This window comes from Sinocyclocheilus anshuiensis, unplaced genomic scaffold, assembly GCF_001515605.1.
Source record: "Sinocyclocheilus anshuiensis isolate Anshui unplaced genomic scaffold, SAMN03320099.WGS_v1.1 scaffold260, whole genome shotgun sequence".
NCBI classification, from domain to species: domain Eukaryota; kingdom Metazoa; phylum Chordata; class Actinopteri; order Cypriniformes; family Cyprinidae; genus Sinocyclocheilus; species Sinocyclocheilus anshuiensis.
In genome coordinates, this window is record NW_015557134.1 from 1404535 (window position 1) to 1416769 (window position 12235).

General features: G+C 37.4%; 2 protein-coding genes across 3 annotated transcripts in view; both read left to right on the forward strand.

Moving 5' to 3' along the window:
* The first annotated feature begins 290 nt into the window (after window positions 1-290).
* On the forward strand, window positions 291-3096 carry LOC107677989 (urokinase plasminogen activator surface receptor). 2 transcript variants are annotated; one of them, XM_016473072.1, is made up of 3 exons: window positions 291-434; window positions 1252-1392; window positions 2616-3096. In XM_016473072.1, exons 1-3 carry the CDS (start codon window positions 386-388, stop codon window positions 2831-2833), a joined length of 408 nt encoding a protein of 135 aa, XP_016328558.1. In that variant the 5' UTR covers window positions 291-385; the 3' UTR covers window positions 2834-3096. The 2 variants fall into 2 exon arrangements, with proteins under 2 accessions (XP_016328558.1, XP_016328559.1); XM_016473073.1 differs by having other exon boundaries at window positions 299-434; window positions 1279-1392.
* Window positions 3097-3258: 162 nt separating this feature from the next.
* The window catches only part of loxl2a (lysyl oxidase-like 2a), a 31702-nt gene continuing 22725 nt past the window's right edge, over window positions 3259-12235 (forward strand). The window contains exons 1-3 of the mRNA XM_016473128.1: window positions 3259-3423; window positions 5538-5819; window positions 6794-6969. Coding sequence (XP_016328614.1) covers window positions 5552-5819; window positions 6794-6969 — 444 coding nt within the window. The 5' untranslated portion in view covers window positions 3259-3423; window positions 5538-5551. The remainder of the gene's footprint in view (window positions 3424-5537; window positions 5820-6793; window positions 6970-12235) is intronic.

The window sequence follows — 12235 nt, forward strand, 5'->3', positions numbered from 1 at the left end:
AAAACAGTGTTGTGCAGCAAATACACAAAATATGAAAATATACTGTACACAGATAAACATGATTGGTGAAAGTGGCCATTCTGTGGCCTTTTGTTAAGTATAATTGATTTGCATAAATCTTGCACTAAATTTTAAAAGGAAATCTGCATTAAAACTATATTGAAATATCCAGATCATAGATCATTTCCCCTTTTTACCGGTGCAACCCCCTTCATCCTCCATCTGCCCTGGTTTGCTGTTGCTTGCGCAGATGCGTAGTGTGTGCTAAGCCGGTGTAATGCTCATGTGATGGATGCTCACTGTGGGATTATGGAGAGGTGCTGAGGTGTTTTGGAGTTAAGACTTCCACACTGTCCCAGCACTTTTCTAATACAACCTCCTCAACATGAAGACTGTCCTCGCCACGCTGGTCCTGTTCGCCGCTGTGCTACACAGTGAGTATCTCTATAGTACCAAATAGATCCAATTACACATTATCAAAATAGTTTCACATCACTTTATGGTTATTAATGTAATGCTGCCGTTACTTTAAGTGTTAATACTCCTGTAATTGAGATTACAAAAATACTTACAGTAATGGGCTAGACTTTATTTGGTAGCACTTTATTTTAAGGTGTCCTTGTTACATGTACTTACTATTATTATAACAATTAATTATGCATAATTACATGCAAGTAGCCAAATCCTAACCCTAACCATATAGTAAGTACATGTTGTTAATTAATATTACTCAGAACTTAAAGGTATAATTACACTTTAACAAGGACCCCTTAAAATAAAGTGTAACCCTTTATTTTAAGGTGTCCTTGTTACGGTGTCATTATACAATCAAGTACTGAGTAATTTGAATTAAATTAACAACATGTACCTTTTTGGGTCACTGGGTGTAACTATGCATAATTTACAGTTATTACTATAATAAGTACGTGTAACACTGTAAAATAAAGTGTCATCCAAAAATAGTTACATATAAATAAAATATTAAGTTTTTGTCACACATGAGAAATCTGTGTAGGCTATACATTGTTACAAAAAAGTTTATTATTACTACTACTGTTGTTGTTTATAATAAATATGTATTAAATATGTAAATAAAATCTCATTTTATATACATTTTGCAACGCAGCAACAATAATTCTTATACAGTAGTAATACAGCGGATAGCAAAACATTCATTTTATTTTCCTACTGTCCTTGTGAAATGATTAATAGCATCTGTATCAAGTTTGAAGTGGTTTAATCTCAGATCAGCTGTGTTGTCTTGTCCGATGTGTGAAGGTGAGGGGTTGAAGTGTCACACCTGTGTAGCAAATAACCTGGACGAGTGTTTCCGGCAGGGCTCGACTGTGTGTCCTGCTCATTCAGATGCCTGCTCTACCATCACAGGACCCAGTGAGTACATGCACACACACATACAGTACTTCATACTGCAGTTCACATGTTGAACACCTGGGGTTGACACCACTCCTGACCAGTTGCATAAACTTATGCCAAGGGGTAATCAGTCTTACTTTTTCCAATATTAATAGGACCAATCTACCTTTTCATAACGGAACTTTAAAAATTATGACCAGTCTTGAAGAAAAGAAAAAAAAAAAAAACATTTTTAAGACTAGTCTAAACAGTTTATGCAACCGTCCCTATGTCTGTGTTGTGTTTCAGTTTAATATAGTAAGGGAGACTGGGGCTAGTTGTCACATGTTTTACTCCAGTTTATTCCAGTGTGTTTATTTAATTTTTTAGAAAGACCATTTCACACACCTTAAAGACTTGGTTGCAAATAAAGCTAACCGTTATTGCAGAATATTGGTTGTGACGCAAATCTGCGATACACTATACAAAGTAATTAAACAGTAAAGATTAATGGCAGGTTTAGTATAATTTCAACATTAAAGAAACTAGTTTTAAAAAGATAAATTCGTATAGCTGCTGGGAATCAGCGATTAAACAAAGAATTCACTGACGCGTAATAAAACGTACAGATTATCAAAAAGTAGGCCTATAGGTTTAACTAAAAAACATTAGCTATAATAAATATTAGTAAATGTTATAGTTACAGCATAGATACATTTCTGTTTTGTATTTAATAATACATTTCTATCATGTAAAACACATCACAACTTGCATAAACCTGATATTCCCTTATAAAAATTAACCACCACCTTTAACCATGATATTTTAGTAAAACTGTGGTTATACAATTGGTAGTCAATACGTAAAAAAAAAAATAAAAAACCATGGTCACTTTTACTATAATAAAACCATGGTTAATTTGCATAAGGGTTTACAGTATGAATAGTATGGCTGTATATGAAAATTTCATTTGGAAGACTGTATTTATAAAAATTATGCTGATTAAAAACTGATTAAAGCCACTGCTCAGAAAACAAACAATTATGCATTTTGTCTTCTGACTCAACCTGAGACACAATTCTTGTGACAACTAGCCCTGCTCATCACTATTGCATAATACTGCTTCTGCTGGGTTGCACATGTGCAAACCAAACGTGGATTATTTGACGCATCCTTCAGCAATGTTTGGCCTGAGCAGATGTTTTTGTAAGTGTTGATTTGTAGTGCCCCTCTAAACCCACCATGTGTTTTCCTCCCCACAGACTCTGTGATGAAGTCATGCGCTTACAAGTCCTTCTGTGACAAGTCTCACATGAGCAATGGGGAGATGAAGCTGGAATGCTGCTTCAATGACGACTGTAACGGCCCTCACCGGTCCCACAGCCACGGGGAGCACTACAACACTGCCATGAGCCTGAGCTCCAGCCCTGTCCTGCTTCTGGGGGTCCTGCTGCTTAGACTGGCTCTCAGTTCCCTGTAAACCTGAACACAGAGACCCTTAGTCATGCATGTATCATAAATACATGAATAAATGATGGAGGACAGGTGTTAATGTAACTGATAGATGAGCTTTTGTCTGTTGGACGGCAGAATAATCTGTGTGTTTTTGCTGTTACACATACAGGGGTTAAATAAACACTGCTTAGATTTGGTGTTCATCTCTTTTATATTCTGTTGTATGTGAGCTCAAATGAGCATCTGCTAAACTAATGAATACATTAATAAATGACCAGTTAAAATGTTGATGGTCTGTCTGATTCGACTTAATAGGCTATCTGTTCAGCTATCTGTACCCTCTGAATGTCTGTTTCCAGTAACGTAACCATGGAAAAGTAAGCATCCGCACGCGGGGCTACATATGGATGTGCAGCAGACACATGGGGCGTCTGTAACTTTCATCATGTGGTAGTGATGGCTGGTTTCAGATTGCAGTGCTGGTGGGAGGCGGAGAAACTCGTTTAAAAGTGTTGCAGGACACAAAGAGGATCAGCGCTGCTGCATCCAGCTGCGGGTGTAACTTGGAAGACACTGACAAGTTAACGTTACTTCACAGGAACAACGTTTCCTGAGGTAAGTTTATGGCGCGAATCAGAATTACAGGCTATGTAGTATTTAATAATTTATTTTTTAAATCGAGTTGTGTTTAAAACCCTAATATAGCCTACTGAATATATCTTGTGATGCTGACATCCGAGTTGTTCTTTTGGGTGTCTTTAATAAAGTGCCTATGATATTTAACATACCCGCCGCATAACCGCTGTAAATATGTAACGTTAGGCTACATATTCTTTTAAAAAGGTACTGTCGTGTGCGTACAAATGCACTCGTTGTATTTATTGGTTTTGAAATACTTTGTAGAAAAAATGTATTTAATGATCCAGGTGATGTCAAGTGGTGTAACCACTTATACTAATGTATTACAAGTTATATTAACGTATCACAAAATGTATTATGCCTTAAACACACGTGACTGTGCAGAACATAACTTGTGCAAACATACATATTGAAGAATACATGTTGGAATTACAATTATACTGTATTAACTAACGTTAGCCTACTTATTTCGAAATTTAATTTGCGGACAGTTATACCACCTAGCTACATTTTAGACAAATGACTTTTAATGCATCGCATATCATTATTATCATTGTATACTATTATGAATATGTGACCCTGGCTGTGAAAACCCAGCTAAAGTCAGTTTTTGTGATTTGCTGTTTTCTACATAAAATCATTCTTCATAAAGTAAAGAACATTCTGTGAAAATGTAACCTTGATATCTTTAATATTGACTGAGTAAGACCATGTCAAAGATTGAAATCATAGTGAAATTAATGGTTGAAATCAAACTTCGATGCTTGTTATCTCATAATTTGATTTTGAGACTTGAGGGCGAACATATTTGTCTCCGAATAGCACAATTGCATCAAATAAGACAATTAATCTGTAATGAATGAATGAGAAATCAATCATAAACACACATGAAGTAAATGTAAGGAAGTTTTCAAACTACCAAATTAGATTAAGCTTGCTCTGCAGCAATGAGCTTGCAGTTTTGGGATAGTGATGTTAAAAGTCTCATTAATTTAAAGGGGTCATATGATGCGATTTCAATTGTTCCTTTCTCTTACGCCGTTCTCAAGCCTGCCTGCCTCCGCTCACTCTAGGCTGCCGGCCACCGCTCACTCAAGCCCGCCGGCCTCCGCTCACTCAAGCCCGCCGTGTGTGACGCTGTGTGTTTCGTTGTGAAAGTGAAACCTTAAACCGCATAAACACATTTCATTACACCAAATACACCAAATAATGTTCTTTTTAGCAGCATCATATGACCCCTTTAATGCAGTGACTCACTGACAAGGCATCTTTTAGTGATTTGTTTGGGAACAGAATCCCTTAGGGAAAGAGATTTTCTCAGTCAGGAAATGGGATATTCTGTTACCTATGAGTACCTGGAGGAGTGTCCTGAACATGAATTCAGCAACTAATCTTAACATCATGATGTGCAGATAGCATCTAGTTACCCCACATGAGTATGCATGTGAATAAAACATGCATCTTAACTGTTTGTGAAAATGTCCACTTTGTTGTTTTGGCAGTTAGATGTGTATGAATAGCAGGGGTTGTTATGTCATATGTGCTGGCGTTTCTATAAACTCCCAACATCCTGGAAACCATTTGGCTGCCATTCATTGATAGTTCTTGTGTAAATGCTGAGCTCTGTTTTTTGGTGCAGAATTAATAGATAGATGTTTTTAATGCAGTAGACATACATGCCTTTGAGAGACATTAATGTCAGTATCATCAGTGTCAATAATTGTAGGTCTTGTTCCTACAAAACCCCTCTAGTTGACAGTTTGGGATAAGTGATGGAAAAAGTAAACACCCCAGTGATCTGTATACTATAGCCTCAGGATTTGAGAAATAGTGGGGGCAGGACTGACATGGACAGACAGAGTTCAGAATGGTCTCTTTATTAGTGAAGGAAAGCCCTTGACCTCTTTTGAAGACCTCAGATGCCTTATTTAATCCGTTTTATTTTTTTGCTGATTGCCAATTTAACTGGAAATTGATTTCAAATGAATTATTTCACCATTATTTATGAACAATTCCCTAAATTGGTTTAGTGAAGATTCTTGCATGTTACATTGTTAATCTTGTGTTTGTGTTGTTTAATGCTCTCGCAGGTGAAAGTTTAGCCATGGCGGTCTCTTCTGCACTGTGCATCTTTAGTCTCTTGGCTTTGGTTCAGGCTCAATCTGAATCCCAGCAACCTAAGATTCAACTCCGCCTAGCGGGTGATAAACACAAGCATTACGAGGGTCGTCTGGAGGTCTCCTACAACAATGAATGGGGGACTATCTGTGATGATGACTTCTCAATCGAAGCTGCTCATGTTGCATGCAGGGAGCTTGGCTTCCTGGGTGCTGTGGCTTGGTCCCCATCTGCAAAGTTTGGACAAGGAGAAGGTAGGCAAGAATTCTGATGGCGTATTATAAGCTTCTGTTCTATTGAAAGATCCACTATGTGGATATATTCCTGGATTTTATTGCTAATCCATTATGTTTTAGTCATTAGCGGTAATTGATACCAAACACGAAAAAGTATGGAAACAAGATTCAAAGTCAAGAGCAGACGTAATCTCATCTCTCTGTCTCTTTACCATAGAAACATGATGATTTGTCTCAATAAATCTGTCCAAAGATTGTAAATCAGTGGGTGGTTATGATTGAGCCCTATGGGAAGAGTAACAATTGGTCTTCCACTCTTATTCCACTTTCCACCGAGTAAGCAAAATCATAAGCAGCATGTAATGCATAGTGAAGGGAAATTCTGAAGGGTTCATATTTGATAACTTTATATTGACTCAAAGGAAGTTAACAAAATCTAGCCAGACTGAGTGGTTTAAGCTGGTAATTCACCCAAATAAGAAACTTCGGTCTTTATTCACTTCAAAGATCCATGACATCTTTGAGAAATTTGAAAGACCGAATAGAGACTGGGACTTTTAAGCTTCAAAATGCATCATAAAAGTCAGTCAGTGAGTTGGTCTTGAGAACCCAATCAGTCCATTTCATCAGCATAATCACTGAAAAGATTAAAAGAACAATTCATTCGTGAGAGGCAGATGTCAAGATTTTAAGTTTAAGATTAAGATTTTAACCAAGAATAAAAATTCAAAACACTTAGAGCATAGCACACAAGTTGTGAGAACATCTTTAATGATTCTTTTATGGTGCTTATTGAAAAATATTCTTCAAAAACTCACCATCATACAGGTTTTGAAATAGATAAGGTAGAGTTACAGAGTAAATTTTGAGAGTTGAAGGGAATTAAGTAGCCAGGTAGTGACACCAACACGGCATCCAAAACACAACATCTGCTGGTGATTGACAAAACCAACAATAAATGTAACTTATTATAATTGTTCTTTGTTCCACAGGACGCATTTGGCTGGACAACGTCCATTGCACAGGAAGAGAGAAATCTTTAGCCGAATGCCCCTCGAATGGCTTTGGGGTGTCAGACTGCCGACACAGCGAGGATGTTGGGGTGATTTGCAATCAGAAGCGCATCCCTGGCCACAGGTTCATCAATACCATGAACAACAACGTTGAGGTACATCAACTCTAGGTTCGCCTAATCATGTTAGTTTATTAACTAGGGGTGGGAGAAAAAAATCGATCCATCGATGCATCGCGATTCTCTCTCCAACGATTCTGGATCGATTCAGAGAATTCTGAGTTTGCTTTAGAAACACCCGTATTATGTTTGCTTCCAATTCCTCACACACACACACCACTCGAACCTTCCGTAAAATAATCTTTCATAAAGTTCGGAAAGGTTGAAGCTAATTACAAGAACATTCGCGGGCTTCATTGCACCGGATGCGCTGTGAGAGACGCACGCTTTGTTTGATGTTACACTTGAAGTGTGCGGTCTCGCCCGTTGGTATTTTCCTTACAAATGCTCTACGAAGTCATCATTTATGTGGTTTGGAATGCAGTGAACTTATATATTTAAAATATGAACCTCACTAACAGAAGGCTGCTTTCAATTTCAAATGCTGACGCGCGCTTTGTGAAGACTGCTCGCGCATGTGGCTGTGCGAGACTCCGTGTAAGTGGTTTACTGCACTTGCGTCTCAAATTGGTTTTATGAAGCAAAATTAATGTAAACACAGCCAGTTATGTTTTAAGGGATTAAATGGACAGGACAAACCACATTACTTCTTACATTTCAAAAGAGATCCGTGCGTGAATGCAGCTTAATAGATCTCCCGCTGTCTATGATATCATAGTAAAAAACAACAGTAAAGATGAAGAAAAATCACTCACAGTTCTTGAATGGACAACGTTCAGATAATCTTAAATAATGAAAGCACCCTTTGTTTGTTGTTAGTAATAGGTTTCTTTGCTCCTCTTTATTGTTTGCTACTTGCTTGTATGTTTTGAAGTTATATTAGTTTAAAATTCTTAACATACAACTGTTTTAATTATTTTTTTTCAATTTGTAATTATTTTAAAAAGTACTTAATTACTTATGTAAGGATATGTAAATGTAAGGATTTTAAGATTCTCAAGTCGGTAAACTAATTAATTAACAAGGGGGGAAAAAAGTAGATCAAGAATCGTTCTGGAGTCAGATCGTGACTCCCAGAATCGGAATCGGAATCGGAATCGGAATCGGATCGGATCGTGAGGTGACTAAATTATTAACCTGACGTTGACAGTGCTTAGTCACTTGGGATTTACTGAAATGCAGTGCAGATGTGAGTTCAGAGCTGGTAAACCAAGCCTAAGGCTCTGCTGGTGGCAATTGGGTTTAAGAAAGACCAGATATGCCTTTGAAAAGCCTTTTTAGGAGTTGCAGGGTTTAAAAAATGACAATGTGCTCCAAAAACCAAACTGTATCATCAAAACCAGTGTTTCCCATCAGAAGAGCTGATAATCCTACCCAGAAAAGCATTATGTCTTAGACAAATGACCACATATCTTTGTCATATTAATTTATTTTATTTATTTATTTAGTCATTTAGCAGACGCTTTTATCCAAAGCGACTTACAAATGAGGACAACAGAAGCAATCAATTGTAGTATTAAAACAACTAAAAACAGATCCAAAACTAAAAGCTAAAACTGTATAAATACTACTTATACACATTTTAAAAATAAAGAAATTAAATAAAAATGACAAATGCATACAACAAAATTTCAAAACTTAACATTTAAATTAAAAACAAAAAATAAAGCTAAAAACAATTCAAAATATTAAAGAACAAAAGGTATAAGAGTATAATAATGATTCTAACATAACACTAAGCCAAACACCAAAAAAACAACTACATATATGTGTATGTACAACCACACACACATACATACATATACAGTGGGTACGGAAAGTATTCAGACCCCCTTAAATTTTTCACTCTTTGTTAACAGAACGAGACCAAACGCGATATCAGCACGTCTCCACACAGTCAACAAAACAAGAGTTTCCTAGCAAGGACACTGACAAGATACGCGATACAGATATATATCATATATCATATCAGGAAATTCATTTCTGAGTGGCAGTTCTGCTTTCTTTCTTTCTTCTTGGTGAACATTCCCAGTCACTTTATCTCTTGGAAGAAAGGAAGTGAAGGTCTGTTACCACAGGTCACACATTCCTCCCCAAAATTTGCTGCTCTAGGATAGTTTATTAGCATTCAATTCTCCTTTTATGATGCGCCAGCTGTCCACACACCCCTATGTCCTTTGATGCAAAGGTCTGTGCCAGAATTAACCGATATTTGTATATTTGCCATGTTACTATGGCAACCAAGGTAAGCTGGTTTAAAGATGGACCTTTGAGAGCGATCAAAGAGCCCATGGTGTGCTTTTCCATTTCCACGACCCCAAGATTTAATGACTTTACCACATTGTGCTCTCCCCCCGACCCTTCCTGTCCCCGAGACGTTCCCCCGCTCCTCTGATGCCTTCTTTGGGAACTGCTGACTAATGGAAGGAATGATTTCAAAACGGAATCCCACCCGTTAAACGTGAATTCTTTAATTGTGAGAAGCAAAAAGACTGTTGGTTAATAGATTTGAATGAGGGACAGTGTTTCTCTGGCCTGGTTTGAAAAATACCAGCCGTCAGGTTCAACTTCCTATGATGTCACCAGTCAGGCGACAGTCTGTGAATGAATGTGAGAAGTTGTTAGCTATTGGTAGGTGTAATCGTGACTTTTCCCTGCATCACATACCAGAAGTCTGAGACACAGACGCTCCTCTGTGAAGCTCTTATGAGTGAATTCTTAAACACCAGGGTGAACTAAACTGAGACAGACACCCAGATTCCTCAGGCTTCCTTCCAGCGCCAATGTTTTTATAAGCAAGAGTCCATCTTTTTGTGTATTTTTTCTCATCAATGGACAATTTGATGTCAGAAATAACAAAGGGTAGGAGAAACTGGCAGCCAAACAGTGCTAAATTCTTCACGCATCACAAGCGGTGGATTACAAAATGCTTCCACAAATATTATCCTTTGCCAAAACTGGAAAACGCTTTTTTTATGTCATGTATATATAAACAACACAGTTTTAATGTCTGTTTGCCTGCTTTTATTTACCTTTCCTGGGTGTCAGCACAGCTAGCCAGTGTGTGCTCCACCCAGCAAACATTACCTCTTAAAGACCTTCTTTAAAGATGTAGGAGAAGATGACAGATGGTTTTACTGCGGTTTTGCTGCTATGATCATATTAGCTTATTATTGACATGTAAAGAAACACTACATTACCCTGAAAACATGTAGTGTTTGACATTAACATTAGCGTTAGTGTTATTTCAGAGCCCATAAATGCAGTGCAGCTACTTGATTAGCAGGGTTTAAAGGCTTGTGAAACAGTTTAGACAAGTCATTCAAAGACTGTAGTTGGATGACCTCTAGCAAAAGCACAAAATGCTTGTTTTAATGAATGTCTGTTTCCAAGATAGCCTTTGGCTGCATTTAGGTTCAGATAGATTCATGATTTTTCACAGAAGCAGAGATATTTTCACATTCGCATTCACATTTTTGTATTAATGAAGACACTGGCTAAAATACTTCCCTAAACAATCTAGCAACCAAACAGAACCGTGTAGAAAACGCCAAGCAACATGCTAACAATCACAGTAGCATTGCAACATCACCACCACTTTTTTACCAGAAACTCCTAGTGCTATCATTTCTGTTTGAATGATAAATCAGATATTTAACTGTTTATATTGCTTTCCTTTTCACAGTTTTCCCACTATATTATCTGCCTCTGAAACATAAAGAGTTTTTATGCTTATAACTGACCACACACAGCTGGACACAAATTTATTGTCTAAACTAATAAGATAGGCAAAAGACAGGCTCTCAGAACAGACAGCAGAGGTAAATAAATGAGTGAATTGTTTGTTTTGTATTCTTGTAAACATTCAGTGGAACAGAAGAACAGCTTATCGTATAATCAAATGAATCACCACCACACACAATCTGCCACCACACATGGAAACAATCGGAGGTCCACAGAGTGGTTACCAAAGGTTCAGAGCATGCAAACTCTTTGCTTGGTTTGAGTTCAAGAAAATGCTGTAATTAATCAGCTAATGATTATATAACTTATTTACATGTTTGTCTACAGCAGATGTTTCCTACCAACACAACTTTATATTCTTGGTATATACAGGACGTGCAGATGAGAATATGCAACTTGCTAAGATACACTACGACCTGACATGAATTTCAGCAGATGTTTAGAAGTCCTCAGGACTGAACTTTAGAACATTGTAAGGTCATGTTCATGAGGCAAAAAGACAGGACCTAAAGAAGATGAAATGCTTATAATGATTTGTACTCTGCTTGTCATGGTGATTGATTGGAATATATATTCACCTTCAGCCAAAGCATGCTCTTAAGTCAACAAGCCAGTGCTGGTCTCAACAGAGCGCACCAGTAGTGAACCTACAAGCTAAGTGTAGCCTAAAGAGGTCAAAGGTCAGGACTTTTTCACCAGGCGTAGAGGTGTTGGCTTTCTCTCACATTCCGTTTGCAACAAAAGTAGGAAACTCAAGATACTTTGCGATTTCTAGACAAAGAAAGCTGTTAGATACAAAACCAAGAAGTAAAGGGAGGGGAGGTCAGATGTGAGGTTAGGAAACCTCACAATTTTTTTTAATATTACACATGTACCTGATAGCTATTACTGAAATAAGTATTTTGAGAACTAGTGCTAGAATCTGAGTGTTTATTAGCCAGTCAGAAAATTTGGACACTCATTTTGAAAGCTCTCTGCCAGTTTGTGTGAGTTTGGTACCAGACTACCTGTTTTTCCAAACAATGGAGAGCAGGGGGTGATTTTTTGGAAAAAGTCATTATTTTGGCAAAGAAATTGCTTACAGAACCTGTAGAAGCTACTTGTGTCATAGTCTAGACCAGCTTATTCAAGTTTAAATCCAGGCTGAGACCTGAGTGGTTTAGTGAGAGTCAAGATCGAGAACAGAAGAGGGTCTAGTCTGAGTCTGAAAGGTACAGACAGTGTGAAAATGCTTTTGTATACGCAGTGCTGTAATAGTCAAGGCCAAATACTCCCGAGTCCATGACTTTGGAATCGAGTTCAAAGAATTTAAAGTCAAAACCACCAGTGTAAGTGATTGGTTGTCAGGGACAACGGTCAAATATATAATTTAAGGGTTATTATTATACAAAAACATTTGACAGCAGAATATTATCAAATCAGACTTAAGTACTCTATATAGTTACGAGATCTCTTGCTGCATTGACTTTTAAGTATATAGATATATTGCTGCTATATCTATATTAAAGGGATAGTTCACCCAAAAATGAAAATTTGATGTTTATCTGCTTACCCCCAG

Bases quoted from the DNA above. Each gene is read 5' to 3' on its own strand.
- LOC107677989 (XM_016473072.1), top strand. From the start codon at position 386: ATGAAGACTGTCCTCGCCACGCTGGTCCTGTTCGCCGCTGTGCTACAC. The intron at 435-1,251 runs GTGAGTATCTCT...ATCTCAGATCAG, and splicing joins GTTCGCCGCTGTGCTACACA to CTGTGTTGTCTTGTCCGATG. The intron at 1,393-2,615 runs GTGAGTACATGC...TCCTCCCCACAG, and splicing joins CTCTACCATCACAGGACCCA to ACTCTGTGATGAAGTCATGC.